The following is a 21,244-nucleotide window of genomic DNA, read 5'->3' as shown; positions in this document are numbered from 1 at the left end:
TTCAGATGTTTTGAATTACAACTAAGAGAGTCTTCCTTTTAAGGGAGAAGTATTTCTTTTTCATGAAAATTATTTTTTCTTTCCCTGTCACACTGCAGAAGCTGTTTTTAAACAAACAAAAACTAACCATGTGTTTACCGGTGAAAGGTTCACCATTCCATGTTCAACCTGCTGTACAGCAAACAAAATCTTAGTATTTGCTTAATGGCCCAGTGCAGCCCATTCTTTTTTTCTGATGAGGACTTTTGAGATCCAGTCTCTTGGCAACTCTCAAATATGCAATACCGTACTGTTAAGGAGTCACCAAGCCGGACGAGACATCCCCAGGACTTATTTATTTCATTGTACTGCCTGTTTTTTCCCTAATGGGGTAGAAAAAGTTTTAAGTGCAAAATTATGTAAGGGTAATGTATCACATTGAGATGACAGAAGAGATCATCTTGTACTATTTCCCGTTTCTCATTTAAATTCTTGCAGGTTTTTTTGTGTTTTGCTTGTTTGTTTTTTACTTAAATGAGAAATGTGAAATTTGTTCATGCAGGTTTTTTTGTTTTTTGCTTGTTTGTTTGTTTTTTACTTAAATGAGAAATGTGAAATTAAAATGAACAAACCTAAATAGTTCCAGTTCAAACAGCCTGTCCTTTGGATATCAGCCGCTTCGGATGACTGCAGCCTAAACAGTCACTCACATCTCTACACAGGGACCCTGACCTGCACCCTGGCCAGGCAGGAAGAACTCACAGCCTGGTTCTGTGGGAGGTGTCCATGTCTACATTCCAAGTCCTCTGAGGGGACACTTACCAATACTTCCATTTCCCTCAAACAATTTGCACTGAATGCGTACGCAACGGTTACCTGCTCTTCAGCTGCTGGTTGATTTACACCCACTGCTGTTCTGTCCCTCGCATCCCTCAGCAATCTCAGTCTCACCGGGCCCATAAAAATAAGTGCAATGTGAAGTCGAGTGTAGCTTCTATGTGTTAAGCACATTCGCTCTTAAAAGGGATATTTATCTCACTTTGCTCAAGTGTTGGCCACACAGCATCTTAACTCTCAAGAAACAGAGCAAGACGGATGGATGCGGAGTACACCTAAAACCCACCAATTCCTGAAAACAAACACGTTTTCTGTTTTGCACTGAGAAACACACAAGAACCTGCGGCCTGGAGCGGCACGTGCAGTCTGCGTGCACAAGTCTTTCCCCTCTCACTCTGTGTGTTTCCATTCCTCCCCGACCAACCGTATGCTTTTCCCTCAGCTCACTGCCTCACTCGGAGCAGCCCACTGGTGTCCCACACATTATTACCTAGAGATGTGGGAGCCCTGGTGAGGGAGAGGAGGACACAACTTCCGAGTGGGAAGGTCGTTGGGCCCCATATTCAACTCAGCTGCCAAAGCCTTTCTTCCACAGCCTATATCCTACCCTTCCCAGCACAGCACCAAGTGTGGACTGTTACAGCATGACTTCTTGGCTTTCCTTTGCGTGTATGTGTACGTACACACACACACCACTGCAACGAGGGCCTCTCGGTTCCCTTCAGCAGGATTGGGGCTCTCCCAGGGCAGAGATTTTTCTATTCCATCAGCAACTTTCCGGCCAGTTCAGAAGTCAGCAACTAAAGGCTGATGGCGGAGTGAGACGAAGTCAGGCCGGGCCTGGTAGGGATGGAGGAGGACCACTGACCCTTGCAGCACTGGATTCCCTGCTGAACCCACTTCTTGGAGGCACGCTCCTGTTGGCTGGTCACGTTGGGTCCTCCGGGACAGGGGCCTGGCTAGGGCAGCACCTGGCAAGTGGCAGTAGCTTTTCATGTATTTGTTCCTTGCATGACTGAGGGGACCAGTAATGAGTGTGAACCAACTGCAGTGCCCAAATGGCCAGGAACGGAACTAGTACATTATACCTTCCACACGATTTGCTCTCTGATGATGATTAAAATAAAACAGGCATTCCCAGAAACAATAATTGCTCACAGCAGCCTTTGCATGACACTTGCCTGTTAAGACAAAGAGATCAAAGGGAAATACACATGCAGCAAGACACATCTGTATGCATTTGGGCATTTTTACATTCTTCTAGAATCCAGGTTTGGTGGCTTTTTTTTCTTTTCTTTCTTCCCAAAAAGGCTCATTTTTACTGACAAATATCAAAAAAAGTCTGCCAAGCTTCAGGTACTTCCGCAATTCAGACCAATGTGGCTGGTCGTGCAGCAGTGGACAGAAACAAAGACCCCAAAACTGGAGACTAGAGAGAGCAGCACCGCAGAAACTGGCCACTGCCCTTTAATCATCCATCTAGCTGCTTCCCACTTTCGGGGGAGGTGGGTCTAATAACAGATTGTCCTTAAAAGTGCCTTTGTACTTACTACCTTAGCAATGTCCCAAAGACTTTTGTAGTTTCTTGTTCCTACTCAAATGCCACGCTACCCTCTGCCGACTTGGCTGGGTGGGGTGGGGGGGACCACAAACTCTTGAGTGTACTATCACTGGGCTTTCCCCTCTGGGAACTCTCGGCAAAGGGGAAGGAGCCTAGGGACAGCCCTCTTCTCCTCCAGGTCCTCTGTCTTCCCAAAGGGGAAGCCCCTTGGACAAGTTCATGGACATGACCTGTGCACCTTCTTTCTGCTTCACAACAGTCCTACAGGGTGTACAGCCTCAGGCTCACAAACAGCATTAACAACAAACAAACAGAAACCTCACGGCTTTAGGAAAACAGGTTCCATCCCAAAGCCTACACCCCTCTCTTTGGCACCACCCTTTCCCAAAACCAATGTTGTCATAGGTACGATGTGGCAGCCTTCAACCCCCCATCCCAGCAGCTGACAACTGTAAAAGGTAGATGTTAATTTCTTAAAGAAGGAATTCACAAGTGTAGGAGGAAGGGGACAGACAGGACTCCGGTCCCAGACCAGGCCTGAGTCTGACCCAATGCAGGTCAGGTCTGGCTGAGCGCTCCGTGCTCTCCCCCCGCTTTCCATCCACGGCCACCCTGGCTCTGTCTCCACAAGTGAAAACGTCCACGCCTAACATGTCTGTAGGCAACAGGCGAGCCCCTCGTGCCCACACTGCAGCATCTATGAACCTTCAGACTAGGGGAAGCTGCCCGATGGGGGTCAGCTGGGAGCCCAGGCCCCATGCCCCGCAAATCAACGCAGCCTGCAAGTAGGAGCACAGACTCCCGAGCCGGAGCCCGCGCGGGTGTGTGAGAGGCCGCCGGACCACGAGGTCGCCCTGAACAGACCCACGCCCGAGAGGCGGGATCATGGACAAGCTCGCACGCCCCCAGGTTGAGCCCCAAAGGCATCCGGACAAGTTCCGGCCGCGAGGAGGGGCTGGACCCTGAGTGCCCGGGAGGCAGGGCTGGGGTGAGCGGCAGAGGAGAGCAGGAAGCCGAAACAGCAACCCAACGCTGGACGAGTCTGCCGGGAGAAGGCGCCGCGCGAACGCGGCTCCCCAGCAAGGAGCAGACAAAGGCTCGGTGCGCACGCGGTGGACCGTGGCGCCCGAGCCCCGCACTCAGGGCCTCGAGGAGCCGCGCCCGACCCGCCTGGCGCCGGAGTCGCCAGTGCCCCGCGGGCGGCACATCTCGCTCACCCGCCTGGCGCCGGATCTCCCGTCCTCACCTCGCTCGCCCTCCATCCACGACAAAGGCGATCCCCTTCTCTGCGCACCGGGCGCCTCTTCCATTAACGTCTCCTGCCTCCTGCTTTCTAGAGAACCTCTGCTTTGCCTATTCTGCTCTGGCTTGTCCCCCCCCCTCCCCCGTGACACGCCTTCTGCCAACCCTGCTCCAGCGTGCTCTCAGCCTCGCACCCCGAGCTGGGGAGTAGGACTGGCCGTGGTCCTCCCGGGGTCGCGGCCCGAGGCTCCGAACGGGCGGCGCCTCTCTCCTCCAACCTAACGCCCCATTGTCCTTGCTTTCACCAGCCCGAGCGCCGGCTAAGCCCCGAGCTCTACAGAAAGTGGAGTCCGGGTTGGGGTGCTCCCTCTCCGCGGAGGTGCACCCGTTTGCACCCACCTAGTCCTCGCTCTGGAACAGGGTCACGGGAGGGGGCGGACGGAGAGCGGCCCTGGCGCCGACACTGAACCCCGGGAACCACCAGCGCCTTCACCTTTGGGAGCGCCGGGTTCGGGGCCCTGGCTTGCCCTCGCCCAACCAGGGGCCTCAGGGGACGGGACTCCTAGTGGAAGGAAGCGCGTTTACTCCAGCCGCATGGTTCCAGGCTAAAGAGGGGAGAGGCAGGAGTGCGTGGTCACAGAGCGGGGAGTATAAAGACGTGTCGGGGAAGTGTGGCCAGAAACTGCACCGAGGCACCCGCGACTGGCAGCAGGTCCGGTTCTAAACGCTCGCCGCCCTCCGGGTCACCCTTCCCCCCCACACGCTCGCGGAGCCTGGGAAACCCCGGCGTCCGGCGCCCCCACTGTGCCTGCAGCCTGCGCCCCTGCGGGGAAGCCCGCTGGGCGCCAAACGCCTGGGTACTCGCGCCCTGCCCGCCCCCCAGCGCGGGGACGTGGAGCCGGCACTCACTGGGGCTCAGGAAGCACTCGGTCAACCTTCGGAAGCAGCTCGCGTTATTAGAAGGTCCATCTTCCATGTCGGAGCCGGAGAGCAGCGGGGCCGCGGCGGCGAGGGCGAAGCCGGGGGAGCCCGCGAGGCGGGCGGCCGGGCGGAGCGGGAGCCGGGGCGGCGGCGGCCAGGGCCCGCCGCGGGCCGGGAGCAGCAAACCTTGGAGAGCAGGGGACAGGACGAGGCGCCGCCGCCCGCCGCTGCCGCGGGGACTGCTGCTCGGGGGGGCGCTCGAGGGAGCCGCCAGTAGTCCTCCGCCTCCTCGAGCCGCGGCTGCGCCCCCCCTTCCTGGGAGCCGCACGCGGAGGTGATAGGCAGATGAGAAGGGGAGGAGGGCAGGAGGGGGCGGGGGCGGCGGCCAGAAGCAAAAGGAAGGTGGAGAGGAGGGGGGCGCAGGGGAGGCGGAGGCGAGCGCGACGGGAGCGCGGGCCGCGACCCAGCCGCCGCCGCGCGCACACTGGGTGCCAGGGCCCCTCGCGGGGCTGGCGCGGCCTGTGCAGGAGGGGGCCGGGCGCGGGGGCTCCGGGCGGAGTTTGCCGTGGCCGGAGCCGGGCTGGTCCCCGGCCGCTAGCAGGGGGGCCTGGGGGCGGGGAGCGAGCGGCTCTTCGGGGCTGGCCATGGCCCTCCTCCTCGGCCTGGACGCGGCGGGCTCCGCCCCCGCGGGACCTGCCCTCCTCGGCCGGTCGGTCCCGAGCTTCTCTCCCGTCTTCCGCGCCCCTCGCGGCCCAATCTCACATCGTGTTCCGCTTTGGGTGCGTGAGGTCCCTGGGCCGCGGCGAGTTCCAGGCGGGGCGAGGGGCTGCGGAGACGCCTCCTGCAAGCGTGGCGTGGTTCGTGCGCGCTCCGGCGGCCGAGCCTCGGCCACTGCTCCGAAGCAGCGGGGGAAAAGCGCCGCGATGCCGCCACCGGTGCAGGCGATGACGGCGGCGGCTGCAGAGAACGCCCACTGGCGGAGCGGGCGCTCCCCACGCCGCTACCGTTCGCGCCCACGCAGCACGCCCCGCCGCGATTCTGCCCGGCAGCGCCAGGCCCCGCACCCCCGCGGCCCTCTGCGGACAGTGCGCGCGCCGGCCGGGGCAGGAGGGCGGGGAATGCCTGCGGCTCTGCGGGGCGTCGTCACATCTGGATGTGGTGTTCCGGATTCTGCTGGGCGAGCCACGTCGGCCTGTCCCTCGTCCCAGCCAGGGAACCCTCCTGGTGGCGGGCCAGCACCTCCAACCGAGCTGTGCTCTGAGTTCCCCGAGGGGAGTTCAAACTCGGGCGTTTGGTTGGGGGTTAAATCAACGCGCAGTGTTTCCAATAAACTAAGGTTTGTTTAGACAGCCGCTCCATCCAGCACTGCCTTCCTGATACCCACCATAAAACGAGCTTCGCGTTTGCCCAGTTTGCCCCGGTGACGTCAGAAAATGGAAAGGGCAAACTATGGCTCAGTAAGAAAAAACTGAGATCATCGCCCCAAAGCCCCAGGACCGCCTCATCACCTGCGGCTTTCTTGGACAATCCCCCGCCCCCCACCCTTGTCCGATCCCCCCACCCACTGCCTCTTTCCCAAGCTCCGAATCCAGACTGTTGCTACTGAAGGGAAGTGTGCTTGCTGCCCAAAGGGCGCTCCGAACGAGGAGCTGCCAAAAGTTTGTGAAGTTGGAGCGCCGAAACGCACGGACGCGCGGGTGTCCGCTTCCCGGCCGGCGTGCGTGGCGGGTCCTCCACCTACGCGGTGCCGGAGTTGGGTCGATCAACCTGCTGTCCCACGGTGGGATGGGCTGTCCAGACTCCCTGAACTAGGTCACCTTCCCAGGAGTGGTGCACGCGCGCCAAAGCCCAGTTTTCAAGAAGGGCAAGGCGGTCACCTGAGCCCGAGGCTTGCAGGGCGGTTTCGAGACTGGGCAGACGCAGGGCTCGGGACCCCAGGCCCTCCACATTTTCTTCTCTCCTTCCAGTTCTCAGGTGTTACTTTGAAGCGCTCTGCAGATTCTTCCCTCGTCTATACTTGCCCCCATTCCCATCCAAACATCCCGCAATGCAAAAGGGCGTATTTGTATTTGCATCAAATTGGAGTCGTGGGGCGCCCGGGACACGGTGCGGGTCTCCTCCCCCAGCCAAGTCCGAGGCGTTTTTGGCAATTGCTGAGGGCTCCAAGCATGGCGCGTACGGGCGCCAGACCCTGCACTCACCAAATCGGAATCCCTAAACTTGGGGAACGAGAAAAGGATCCTGGTGACGCTTACCTTACTGAGGGGGGATTTTGCCGTGTTGCTTTGTATTTGGGGCTGGGGGGGACGACGGAAAACCTTGAACGTTGTCCGGTTTGTTGCAGCCTCGAGGCTGCCGCTTCTGGGACGCGCACACCCGGCACTTGCAACTTTCCTGCGAGTCGCGGGTTCGTGCGGGCTGCAGTCCCGGTCCCGCGCGCAGCGTCTGGGGGCTTCCCACCGGGTCAGGGAGAATGTGTTTCTCCTCGGAGTGTTCGCTGTTCGTTCCTTTGCACGCACAATGTTTCTCCTTGTCGTTTAAGTTTCTTTACTTGCCGTTTTGGAGTCATTAAAGTGACTGTCCAGTTACAAATAAATTTACGTGTAACTTGAATCTAAACCTCCATACCGGCGAAGGGTGGAAAACATCAAATATTTGTTCTGAGTCTGTTAAATTAGGATGCAAACTGTAGGATTTTCATTTAACCCTTTTCTGGAGTCAAACTTCTATTTTCCGTCCTTTTCTCCAAATACTTGGTGGAAGATACACATTTCCTGGACAAAGTAAAAAGACAAAGCATGACAACGGAAAAGGAACGCGTTGCGGAGATGTTTACGGATGATGGATTACATTTGTTAGGCTTCTCCACATTTAATACTGGAGTCCACTTCTGATCATGTAAGTGCAATAGGCACGTGGCCACTTAGCCAGTCTTCAAGAAATTTTGTTTAGTCAGAGATTTACGTTACAAACAGACACAAAGGCTCCCACTCACCCCTGTGTCCAGGGGTTTCCACACCTGTAGAATATATTTCTCGTGCATTCTTTCGCTTCTCTTTGATCTTCTCTAGTGACATGTCAGAAAAGGGAGAAGATTGTCCCTAAATATTTGTTTGTCCAAACCTTTTATGAATGAACACATTGGCCCATAGTTATGAGAACTCTGCATTTTGATAGTCCCCATAAAGTTTGCAATTTAGTGCTATGTCAAAATTAACTTAGATTACAGTACAACTCCAGCGGCATGGGAAGAGCAATGCAGGAATTCACACCATGGCGTGCTCCTTGTGAAATAAACGGTTTTCCTCATTCTCAGTTGAGAAAATGCAAGCCCACTCTGCAAAGAACAAAAACTAAAAGAATATTAAGAAGGCAGGTAATACCACTAAAAGTACCAAAGTTATGACAATTATAGTAATTCAACATTCTAAAAATATAAAGCATCTGTCTGCTCTTTACCAAATAATGAAGAAGGAAGTTTGTATGGGCGATGAAACCTTTCCTTAATGCACCTATGTTACCATAAGTATATTTAAATTCTCCAAGCATTCTTCATTTATGGTTATTTTTAAATCAAGTTCATTCTATATTAGTTGTAGGATTTTATGTATAATAACTCATTTATAGAGGAAATAATAACTGCCTGGTTATTCTCTAATTTGAATTATATGTTCTTAAAACATTTTAAAATACGGGTCAAGGGAGATCCTAAGAAATTTTTTAAATTACAATTTTCCTCATAAAACTATGAATTTTTAATGATAACTTAACCATGCTCCCCTTTCAATAGCCTAAGAGTTAGGTTTACAATCAATGCAGTTAATGTTTTATGAATTCCTTGGTCTTAATCAAGCAGGCTTGTGTCTTAATTTTGTTTTACAACTTTTGATGTTACTGTTTACAGCTGTAAGTTTTAAATTGCTAACTGGTTCTTGAATAATCTGTTTTCTCTTTTCAAATGCTTGTAACCTTCCTTTGTAAAATGTAAAACAAAAGTTGATTAGATGTTAAACTCATTTTCTTATGCAGATGAAGTCTATACCAAAGACACATTTTCTTTACATTGATTTTAACTTTTGTGACTTGTTGAAAATACAATGTGGTCTGAGCAAAATAACTCAAAAACAAGTGGCTTTCATCCTCTCGCCCAGTGGAAACGTGGGGGCTTTACACGTCAAGCTTCTGGATTTCGCTGCTAGTAAATGATCAGTGCACAAGTCCTTCAGGCGTCATGTGGCACACAGACGCTCTGCTTCTAAAAAGACCACTGAATCAGCATGGGGCACGTTATAAGTGGAACTCAGTAATCAGGCATTTGTTTTCCTCTTCCCAAGCCCACCAAATTCCTTGCTCCTAGCTCTATATTTCAGGAAGCCTCCTCCAATTTTTCCCAGCCCCCATCCATCATGACTCTGTTGTCTAGATTCCTGAAACAAATGTATTTTGTCTGCGCATATGAACATGTTGCATTAAATGTCTTCCTAAGAAATTTTCCGCATGCATAATTTGCACTGACAGTTCCATTTCAAACACCTTGATATTGGGGCATGCTTCTCCTACCACTCATAATCGTGAGTAAAGGCCAGTACACAATAGGCACTCAATGATTGCTCCCCACCTGTCACCTACATGCCAACTGGTTACACATTCCTATTAGTGTGGATGTTAGCAAATCTTAACTAAACTGAGGGATGCATTCTTACACGATTGTAGTTAAGCCTAAAAACAAAGGCCATTATAATTTTAGTGAGAAAAATAATATTATAAATTATAGCCAATACACTGAATGGGACATCCTTGAACGCAGACCATAGGTGATAGAAACAACTTCAGCTACCCCTAATATTCCTTGATCTTCAGTTTCACTTAAATCACTTTTGTAAATTCAAGTTAACTGTAAAACAAACTACAATTTTATGCTTGTTTTATGTTATAAAACAACTAAAAACTAGTATAGGTATTATTCTTCATTAAAAAAACATTAAAATTGTGTTTAATTATCAATGACTATTTTTTAAGTAGGAAGATTATTAAAACATTAATATTCCAAATCAATCTTCTTAAGTATCCATACCTTCTGAGAAAGGGGTTAGTGTGTTTCTTGATGAATAATAAGATGCAAATGGACATTTTCATTAATCAAATGCAAAACACTGACTTCTCCCCTGAAAAAAAGTTCTGCTTAATGGCTGTGAGTCCCTAGCCCGGAGGACACTGTTCTTCACACACTGAGGTTACATAATCAGTCACGAATCCTTGTGGTGACCACGTGCGCATTAAGTCTCTTATGTAAGTGCTGGTTGTGACACAAAACTCAATTTTGAAGACGTTGCCATTAAAAAAGTAGTAAATCACTTTAGAAGCCCATTGAGATTTGCAGAATGCTGAAGTAGTTTTTGTTTCTCAAAAACACACCAGTAACAGTACACCTGTGAGTCCTAGTTACATGATAATATTTTCACCAAACTTTTACAAGTCAGACATATCAATTTTGTTTGATACTGTGTTTTTAGAGTCCAATACTGAGCAGAACCGGAGAAGTCTATATGTATAAAATAGGGCCCAAAAGAAAGAAAGGGTTTTTTAGGAGCGCCAAAGTCTGGTTAAAGCATGTGAGTAGGAATTACAGAGGGGTGTTGGGGTAAACAGCATGGTTAAGGAATGGCTCACTCAGGGTGGCATGTCCTGACCCCTAGGGACACCTGAGGCACAAATGACAAGCACAAAGTCTCACAAACGTTGGCCCACATTCCTGCTGTGTCCCATCCATCCCACCCGACGACTGCCTTAGGGCCACACAAAGTACCCTGTGATGTTCAAATGACGTACGGTGGACATGGTTTGAAATAAGCAGTCTCCATCGGTGGCTCAGAAATCGTTTTTGCAAACTATTTTATTTTAATAGCCATGTTTTTATAATGAGCCTTGACATTTATCCAAGAGGTCAGATGCAGTTGTGGGAAGAAGAAACATTCTTGGCTCTTACAGATTTGTCTCAAAAATGAAGATCAAAACGGCTCATTTAATCCAGAGAATGTATTCTTTTCTGTTCATCTCAGGAAAAGAAAAAAAAAAAGCAAGGTCTGGCCTGGGGCACAAGTAGGCACGGCAAGCTGTGTTCCGGTCTGGACCAGGAATGGACGGGCATTTAAGGGCAGGCAGTGGAGGCTGGGTTCTTGCGTGTGGGTGAATTGTTCTGACGTCACTTACAAAGCCAAGTTTCTCCCTGAGCTTCTCTTACGAAAGTGCCCAGAGGAAAAGAGAGCCATGTGCAGTGACCCAAGCACCCTGGGCGGCTGACGTCCAGGATGCTGCCAGACACACAGGGCCCGGGCACACGTTTCAAGGGTTTGAATTTTATGACAGAAGGCCCTTGTCTAGACCATGTCGGCCCTTCTCTTGCTGGCACACACACCATCCGGCTTCTGGAAAAGAACCATGCTCCCATGTGAGCTGGAACTAGGACTTTGAATATTACATCTTTTGAAATGGACTCTTACAAGAAAACAGGACTCACACAAGCCAGAAGATGAGCAGCCTTGTGTTTTCCAGCCCCGTTTGTTATCTGTATGACTTACCGAGAGCCAGAGAGATCTCGCAGATTGGTAGTTGAAGGAAGGGGCAGTGACACAATGTATCTTCATCGTCTCTGGACACGTTCATGAAGTTTAGTGCAGAAGGTGGGCTTTAACTTGATGTGTATGTGCGGTACTAAGTAACACTGTAGTCCTCAAGAAGGTGTTGTCACAGAGCTGGGGTTCCCCCCCGCCCCCAGAGCTCATTCATAGCCACTTCATGCTCCTGACGGGAAAGCAGTTGTTTGATAGGGTTTCATTGTCTCAAACAGAGCAGCCAGGAGTGTGGGTCCTTGCCGAGCATGGGGGCTCCTGCATTCAGGTCTGTGTCTTCATTGACTCCAGGTGGATGCTTGCGCACGACTTCACCTTTCTCCCTCTCTCTCCAGCATTCCGTTCTGGTATTGGTTTCCACTGGAAGTTTCCAGGACTCTCCAGCCAAGAGTCATGTGCTCCTGGCACACTTTCCTGCACTATGCCTACGAGTGTTCAAAATAATCCTAAGAAAGGACCCTTGCCCTATCAGATAACCCACCATCCCTGCCACGAGTAATAAGAAACGATTATTTAGTATAGCAACCCTACCTGAAAAAAACATACTAGAAAGCCAAACGTATGCTCCTGACTGGAGATCTCCATAATAAACCTTCATTTCACTTTCTACCTATGAGATGTTCGTCTGCTGTGCACGGACACTCCGGCTGATGGACCTCACCATGGCAGTCAAGACCACCAAACACACCAAAGCTAAGTGGCATCAATAGTTGGCTGGTTTCGCTTACCATGTCCCATTGGTCATTGTTTAAAGGACCCAGTGGGCCCAAGCCCAAGTCTGTACCCTTGTGTACAACTGGGCAGGAAGGGAACATCGGCACTGATTCAAAGGGTGCCACTCGTCAGGGGCCAGGACAAATAATCCTGCCACCCGTGGATGGTCAAGGGCGCGTGTGGGAAACCACAGAGAAAGCCGCAAATGGGCAAGAATTTGCATGTTCTGTGTAGACTCTGTCCATCCTCTCCTTCCCGAGTGTCCGAGGGTGGCCCCTCGTCCTAAAATGAGCATCTTGCTTCCAGGACCTGTGTTTTATGGTGTATAGATGGACATACTCCTAACACACTTCTTAACACAAGTCATCCCAAAATGCACGTGAGTGAAATACAGGACAGGAAGGCTGCCTTGAAGGCAGCTACGTCCTAGTTGCCATTCAGTGGCTGTTTTCCCACCCATGGCATAAAGGCCTTACCAGAGGTACACTGAGAAATACAAGGGACATCATTAGCTCACATCAACTCGTCTGATGACGGAATGTCAGCACAAACATTCTGAACGCCCTCCTACTCCATTAAACCCAGTTAAAAATGAGACTGCTAAGCTTGGTGGCTTTATTTTTCAGGGGTACAGTGAGCACAGTACCCCAGAGTGATCAGAGCGTAAATACAGCCCCGGTTGTCTGGCCACCTCATCTCCAGAACTGAACACATGCACCATTTACACAGCCACTTGCAAGTTACATCCGCCCAGGAGGAGAAAATAATTGCTCATTCTGCCGCCCGCAAAAAGACTGTTTTGTATGTCTCCCTGTGAATGTGCTCATTATGGCTGCACTCAAAAGACTCAGTTAATTGACTCTTGGCACCGCTCAGAACCGTCAAGAATTATGTCTAAAATTTGGGCTCATTGTGTAGACTTTTGCACACGTAGATTATAAACCTGAGGAAAAGCAGCTATGAAGGCAGCCTTGGGCTTGTGATTTCCCCGTGAGGTGGATACTGTGCTTTATTCTCTAAGGCAGGATGTTAACATTCAGTATTCCCAGAACTGTGTGTTTATTAAAGTGAGATCATTTTAAAGAGGGCTCAATTCAAATATTCTTCTCCTGAAAGTAGGTTTACACACTCAACAGGCCTGTTTCTGTCTGGGTTATTAGTAAGTATGCCCCGAAAATCTATCTACCTGTTTTCAGTCAAACCTTATTTCTTAAGTAACCGTAAAACACAGGTGAAGTCTGGTTTGAGCTTTTGAGGTCTGATGTAGAGAAATCCAATGGAGAGGTTAATACAGGGAGATAGATCTATGAGTCACTACAATAGCTCTTTGAGTTCTGCATTTAGAACCTGATTCTGGTTGAAGAAGATTCCCACCAAGTTTATCAGAAACCCTCTGACGGCATAAAGGTATCATTACTCATCTATGTCTCAGTGGTCAGCGGTGTGCAGCCACGTCTTTGAGCGTGACCAAAGCTTTTTCACACAACTGCATTTGCTGTGGCCCACTGGAGTTGCCAGCCTTTATCAGATCTATTATAAAAGCACCTCCCACCCCCTGTCCAGCTGGCAAGGTAACTGCAGTGGGTCCCCACTGCTCCTGACAATGACAGCTGGAACTAACCACTCAGCAGGTACCCCAGCTGTCATTTCTAGGTGAGCTCATCCAGAAGAGAGTCACTGGGCACAGTTAAACTCTGAAGAAAATAGAATCGTGAATTTAAAAAAAATTTTCAGATCTCTGATCTGGTTTATAAAATTCACGTTTGACTTTAAAACACTGCAGGGTAACAGAACCCCCGTCACAATTCCTGGGCACGTTGGCAGCCTTGGGGTGGCGGTGGGGCTAGATGAGGGAATGGTCTGCGAAGTGTACTGGGTGGGGGTCAGTCTCCGTTGAAAAGTGAAAGTACAGATTCACAATCACAAAAAGCAAATTGGAAGCTTTGTAACAATAGCAAAATCCAAAACGAGTATTTTTTTTATGAGATTTTGAAACAAGAGTCCAAACTAAATAGAGCAAGTTATACTGCTGTTATAAAAGCTTCTCACCAAAAGCCCCAAAATCATTGGCGACACATGAGTTTCAAAGGGCAAATAATTTAAAGGGGACTGAGAATCCTGGTTTACTTGTTGAGTAAGCAGTCACCAAGCACAGCATAATTATGATGAAAACAGTTAGTGAAAATTCAAACTTTCCAACGGATGAACGAGATTGAAGAGAAAGGGGTATGCACCATTTCTAGGGAATTTAACAGATTCCCTGTTAGTGTGTAAAACTGCCCAGTGCATTTGTATAGCATTTGATTTACAAAAGTGAACATCACATGTCATGGGACTGTCACCCCACTTTGATGCATGCTACCCCAAACTACGGAAAGCATAGCCGTTAAGTATTTCTAATTGTTTTCTTTCACACCACAGCAAGTTTGGCTTTGTTAGACCAACGCAGCATTTTGGTTTTAGAAAGAAAATGTTTAAAATCTAGGTTCCCAAAGGGCAGGGGTCACTGTGGAGTGGTGGCAGGATGGACCCCTTGGAGATCCTGAGACCCTCCCCCACCTCACACGCCCCCCACTTACAGACCACTCAGGTCTCCTTAGCCTCTGGTTTGAAAGAATCAGTCTATTTACTTTAACTTTCTCTTACTTTGTGTGGTATGAGGTTCAGTTGTTCATCAATTCTCTATCTGCATTTTCATTTTTTATTTGTTTTTTAATTTTTTTGGATGTGTATTCAGCTCCTTTATTTTTAGTTTTTCTTCTTTCACATTGAAGGCGTTTCTGTCCATGCATTTTCCCTGAGTTGAGCGTTTTGGGATCCCACAGTCTTCAAAATAAAACATTCCCCTTTTCATATATTTCCAGATGGCTCCTAATTTCAGTTTTAATATGCTTTTTTGATACACGGGTTATATAGAAGCATGCTTATCAATTTCTAAGTAGTGAAAAATATTTTCAGCCACATTATTATTATTATTTTCTTTTTTTGGAGTATAGTAAAAGAATGTGGCCTGTAAAATCTCTAATTTTAAATTTTAATGAAAGTTTTCTTTGTATCCACGTCTATACTCAACGGTATAAAGGTCGTCTGGGGAAGGAGGAGCTGAGCTGGGCAGACTCACGCAGGCACCAGGTCGTGTCTTTGTTCTGCGAACAAATTGCCCAGGTTCAAATCTTGCTTTTACCTCCTTCCAGGTGTGTGTCTCTAGACAAAATAGACAACTTCTCTGAGCTTCATTTTCTGTCTTTAAAGTGGGAACAACAACAATATTCACCTCCTAGTGTGGCTGTGAAAATGATAGAAGATTGTGTGTGAACATTCCTAGCAAGGTGCCTGGTTTGTAGTAAGCACTCAATAAACAGAAATGTTACAAACAAATAAACAAACAGAATTGGCCTCTGGAGTCAGACCAGACCTGGTTTGGAAGCCGACGTCTGCCATAGCCTAGCAGTCCTTGGACAAGTTAGTTTAGAGAGAAAATACGTGGAAACCATTAGGCCGGTGGTTGGTCCAGAACAAATGCCCGGGCCCCCGGACCTGCTGTGGGCACTAGGGATTTCACAGGAGCCACCCTGGACGGACCTGCACTGCAGCCAATGAGCTTTCAGCGTAACTGAGGGCCCTCGAGGGCCTCACCAGGCCAAAGGAAGCCAAGGAGCTCCTCACAAAGGTAAGACAGAGGCCACCAGCGGCTCAAAGTGCCCAGATTGCTCTTCCAAACCAGAGCACAGAGTGTGCCTGCCGGCTGTGAGCGCCGGAACAGCAGCTTTCAACTCCAGGTTTCCATCAGGGACTTTTCACGTGGTCTGTGGGCATCTCCAGCCCTGATTCTCAAACGAGAAACGTGGTTTCCATTCCGAGTACCTTTCCGAGCCATGCTAAGACCTCACCCTCCTCCCCAAGTCTCAGCTTTCTCCAGCGAGATGCCCACGGCACACGACACCCAGCACCTTTTTTTCTGGGAAAAAGGATCAAAGTTTTCAAGCTTAAGTTTTTGGAATAGATCATCTTAGTGATAAGAAGAGAGGTGAAAACATCAAGATAATTTGAGATTAGAAAATCAATGGTTTTCTATACTCTTGTGTCTGCCCTAAAAAGATGGCTAAGTTTTTAATATAAATTTGCTATTCTGCAAACAGGCAATTTTTTACATGCTTTTGGAAGCCTGAGATTCTGCTCTGTTTGCTTGTTTTTGTTTTGGAGGACATATATTAAGCAAAATGACCGAATCATAAAACTTCACAGTTCATCCTTGGAAAGTGTCAATAAAAGTACAGTACATGGTGGCAAGTTATTAACAATGCTTATCATACATGGGTCTACAATAAGGACTTATTTTTATTTGATCAGAGAAAAGTACATTATTCTTTGAGTACTGAGAAGGGAAAAGTATATTGAGAAAGGAAAAGAAGCCTTTAAAATATTTCATTGAAAATTTTCTTGTATGATTTGCATTCTATATTTAGTTAAAATGAGATCATTTAAAATTAGATGTGCAAATGCTCTCAGGGGTGCCCGTGAATGTGGCTGTCCCCAAGGATTTGCAAACTGAAAAGTTCTCCTCCCTCTTCCCAAATCAGAAAAACCCAGCAAGGTTGTAGAGGGGGATTCAGAGCAACTGACTGCCAACCCTTGCACCGTACTAGGAAATCGCTCATGTATTCATTTAGCAAATATTAATTGGGCAACAAGTATTAATGCTGTGCAAGGCATTAGTCTAGGCATGTGGGGTACAGGGGTGACCCAAACAGACCACACCCCGGCCCTGGGGAAGCCTGTATTTCAGAATGGAGAATAACACGCAATAAATACCATAAATGAACCAACTGTGGAAGGCGGTAGATCGTGAGGGGACACACAGTGAGGGGTCCGGGGAGCTGGGCAGAGTCTCAGCAGTGTCCTGGGGCAGGGCCCACAGAGCACCTGGCATGTGAGCCCAGACCTGAGGGAGGGGGCGGTGAGCCTACAGGTGACAGAGGGGCAGCCTGTGTGAAGACCCCCAGAGGCCAGCATGAGCGGCTTCTTGAGAAGGAGCAGGAAGGTGAGTGGGCCTGGAGCAGATGAAGGGGCAGAGGGATGGGCATGGCCAGGATCCAGAGGTCCTGGGCACTCGCTCATGTGAGCTGTTTGTGCCATTGACCTTGGTTCTCCTTCTTCACAGAATGGGGAACCATGGGTGGGCTCACGTGATATGACTGTTGCTTACAACCAACCATCTATATTTCATGTCTATTTTTTTCCTGGATTCTCTGGAAGGATGGGGTGCTATGAGCTAGTCAAAGTGGCAATCCACATTTGTCCTTCCCTTCCTATGTGTTGGGATGGGCCTCTCACCTCAGGAGTGAATAGAAATAAAGACCTTCAAAGAGCCCTGAAGATGACGGGGGAGCTCAAGGGTCTTCTCCAGGGGGACCGAGAAACAACTTTCAAAGAAAACCACAAAATCTCCCTGAAATTATCAACTTTTTTCCTTCCTGTGAAGGTTCACTTTACGTGTCAATTTTGCTAGGCCCTGGTGCCCAAATGTTAGGTCAATGAAGTCATCTTTTATCTTTTAGATGCCATTTAAATCTGTAGACTTTGCGTGCCACCCTCTCTCTCTCCCTCTCCTCTCCTTCCTCTCCTTTTCTCCCTCTCCAATGTATTGATTCTCTTTCTATTTCTCAGAAGAACCCTGATTAATATACTTCCTATGATTCCTTCCATGTTATCAAGCCACTGCCTTTGTATTCAGACCTTTCTTTCATGTATTTCTGGGAGAAAAATACCCTGCACCATCTCTTAAGAAGCAATGGGGATTTCCTTTTTAAATTTAAACTAGAGTTGTGAAAGCTCAAATCCTCATAACCATTTCATTTGGATTCCAAAATAAAGTTATTAAAAACTGGTTCCCCCTTCCTAGTCTACTGGCCTTGTGGAAACAGTTTTCTCTTACGCGACGTGGTTCTCTGCCAACTCCAGTGTCGCTTACATCGTTACTCAGAGACACTTTCACAGAGCTAGATCACAACCCTCAACCACCCACACTCAGCTTCTCCCTCCCTCTTCCTCTCTTTGTACTAACACTTTTTGTACATTAGCTCTTACCAAAAAAGAAAAAAATTCCCTTTGAATGATAAATTAGCAGGCACATTCTTTTGTACACGTGGCAGAAATTCTATCCTAGCAACAGCCACCAAATCAACTGTCATCCACAAGGACATGGTCTATTTCCTTCTAGAAAGAGATTTAAAGCAGTCAGGTAGATGTTTCCAGATTCTTTCATGTTAAGGAACACATTGTGAGATGAAAGAGGAGGAGAGGTTATCTAGAAAAAAAAAACTCCCATTGAAATGATCCATTTGGAGAATCTGAATATTCCGAAGGGTACTTTGATAACATATTATGTGTGAAAGACATTTGAAGTATGTGACATGTGTTCAGTTCAGGTCTTTGTGGCCTGGGGTGTCCAGTAAAATGGGCTGTCATATCGATCATCTCAGGTTATCTTCAGAACAACCTCATCAGGTAGGTAGACTTAAAAGAGGGGTGAGGTGGTTTAGCTCTAAGAACTAATTAAGGCAGATAAACCTCGGTTTAAACCTAGCTAACCTGATCCTTATTTAATGTTCTTTATGCTACAGTAGCCTTAGGTACCAGCAGAAAAAAAAAATAGGGGATCAAAGTTGATACAAAAAAGTGGTGAAGAACCTCTCCCCACCTTCCTACCAAGAAGAATATGGCGTGGAAAAGGCTATTTGAAAAAGGAAAGTCTGGGTTCTGACACAGCTCTTACCTCTCCGGGCCCCTCGCTCCTCCTGACAGAAACCTTCTCAAGACACTATGGACAAAGCAAGGCTGGGCTCCCACAGCTGTCCACGCATATGAGTGCCGAGGAAGTATGTCACAGTCTCCTTGGTGTAAGGCTGTCCTGCTTCACCAGGAGGAAACATACAGTGAAGTATGAGCTAGCAAATCGCTGAGAGTCAACTGTGTGGGGCCCAGAGAGAGAGTATTTAACAAGGTTCAGCCCTGTTTCACTTTCCTTTGAGGACACAGGCCCACATGATTTCATGTGTCCAGTTTAGGACACAGAGAAAAAGGTTGGGAAGTGGCATTTCTGAAATAGCCTCCATCTTATCGCCACCTTGGGTAATGCTGGGTACTCATGGTGGGTACTGTTGCATACTATTTAGTACCCATAGTGGGTACTGTTGGGTAGTGATGGTGGATACTGTTGGGTACTGCTGGGTACCCATGGTGAGTACTGTTGGGTACCTATGGGGGGTAACGTTGGGTGCTGTTGGGTACCTGTGTTGGGTGCTATTGGGTATGGCCAGATATGGTTAGGTACACCATTAAATACTGGCATAGAAACAAAGACAATCATGGACTTTGTCCTTTGGTTTTTCTCTTAAGGAATATAACATCTAATTGGGAGAACTGAAAAGAAAAAAACTCCATCATGAAATTTCTTCTCTAAGTTTTTGGGATAATACGTATAGAAAAGAGAGATTTAAGGCCTAATATAATATTTTGCAAGTTCTAAAGTTTCAGTGAGTTCCTGCCAAAAAAGCAAAAAGAATCACAGTTCAGCTGTAGCAAACTCCACTGAGCAAACAAATTGAAAAATTATTCTTTCTCTATTTTACCAGAAGGCAAAGTTCCAGCTACAATTTGAGGTGATTTCCCTGGAGATAGACACCTCTCAAGCAAAATAAGGGGGGAAAAAGCTAGAAAAGAAAGAAACAAAATGGAGTCTTCTTTACATAAATTAACCTTGAATTTGAGACATAATCTGCTGATAATTTTTAGATAAAGGAACCTTAGAAAATGTCTGTATAACAGACATTTCTGTTACCACTGTGTAACAGAAAGATACAAAAATGCTTCCTTTCAAAAATACTCATTACCTTGTTCCTAAATGCATCTATTTGCTAAATGTATATTTAGGGGGCCAACTTGAAGAAAATGCTTTTGTGTGCTAATATCTTAACGTTACTATGGAACCTATAATTCTGAAGAGTTTCAAATTACTTGGCAAATTACATGTGAAAGTCCCTAGAGAGGATAGTATGGAACTTTCCATATGAAACAGACCAGCCTTCAAATCTCCTTTCATTATAACCTGGTCTTCATGGAGCCCCATAGAGATGTTAGTTTCCCCCCTCCATCCTGACCACGTGATAGATATCGGAGTCTCTATCATTAAATCAGGTTACAAATGGTGAATAGCAACATTTGCTGCACACAAAAAAAAATGAATAAAAAGTGAATGTCCTAACACTGAGATCCATGTGGCTACAGCAATAGAAATAATTTTAAAAGAAAATTTCAAAATTACATTTTTCAGGCATAATGCTCACATCAATAATGGTTTTGGAAAGGTGTTTGTGTGCGTATTTCCCCTTAAAGCATTGGTTCAGATCATCTGGACAATCTCTGAAAAACAAGCCACGCCCCAGCGTGTCCGGCTCAGACCTGGGGTGGGGCTGAGGCTGTGCATTTCTAAGGAGCTCCCGGTGACACTGCCCGGGCTGGTCCAGCATTTAACTATGACTTCCTTCGAACTATGAGGGGATCTGTAGTAATTTCATAGACCTCCTTCCTTCCAAGACGAGCAAATCGTGGACAGGACATAGCCAGCATCCATGAGAAAGTGTTTTCAAATACACTTGTTATTTACCCAGAAGTGGTTCTGAGCTGCAGCATCTTACACAAAGCACATCGTTCACGGAGCGACTGCAGATGGAACGGTCATCTGCTGCCACTGCTCCTTCCGCCCTGGCAGAGCCGCTGGAGGAGGTGAGGAGCTGAGCGGGGTTCATGGGATCCTCGACCAACTTACTGCTGATCCATCTATTAGTATTAATGGGAATCAGTTTAATTGCTCTGAAAGCAATTATCCTCGCCAAAAGAAGGCGTGTGACTCACAGAACAGTGGGTGTCATTCGGGAAAATCTATTTCACATGGCCATGATGAAATCCCTCTAAATTGTGCTTGATCTAGTATTTGATTTGCTGATTTCCCACCAATCTATTAAAGTAGCCAAATGTATCCAAACACTTCATTTATTACCACCTGGGGACACGAAGACCATCACAACAGTGGTCTGGATTCTAGCTTGAGTCAGCTGGCACGTCACTGCTTCACTCAAGCTGTGCCTGCACCATCCGATCTGGGCGGGTGCCTCTCGCATGGATGCTGGTGCACACCTCAACTTGCCCCATTTTAGCTTTTGGGTTAGATGTGTCTGTTTGCTTGTCCAGTTCCCTTTCCCTTCCCCCTCCCCTGGAACGCAAAAGCTGGACAGAGACCAGGTCTTCATGGACCCTTGTATCTGACATTTAGCACAGCTCCTAACACACAGCACACAGTCAC

At 47.9% G+C, this 21,244-nt stretch overlaps 1 protein-coding gene across 7 annotated transcripts in view; it reads right to left on the bottom strand.

Moving 5' to 3' along the window:
* The window catches only part of PDE10A (phosphodiesterase 10A), a 475,244-nt gene that overhangs the window by 234,499 nt on the left and 219,501 nt on the right, over nt 1–21,244 (bottom strand). The window contains exon 1 of one of the 7 annotated variants that reach the window (XM_019749831.3): nt 4,529–5,811. The exons of 3 other annotated variants lie outside the window; for them this stretch is intronic. In XM_019749831.3, coding sequence (XP_019605390.3) covers nt 4,529–5,186 — 658 coding nt within the window. In that variant the 5' untranslated portion in view covers nt 5,187–5,811. Of the gene's footprint in view, nt 1–3,623; nt 3,771–4,528; nt 5,812–21,244 lie in introns of those variants that run through there. 3 more of the 7 variants (XM_019749828.3, XM_019749830.3, XM_019749829.3) reach the window with 3 other exon arrangements.

This window comes from Rhinolophus sinicus, chromosome 2, assembly GCF_057876585.1.
Source record: "Rhinolophus sinicus isolate RSI-liver-muscle chromosome 2, RSI-T2T, whole genome shotgun sequence".
NCBI lineage: Eukaryota > Metazoa > Chordata > Mammalia > Chiroptera > Rhinolophidae > Rhinolophus > Rhinolophus sinicus.
The sequence above is the reverse complement of the archived record's forward strand: the minus strand, read 5'-3'. Positions and strand labels throughout refer to the sequence as shown.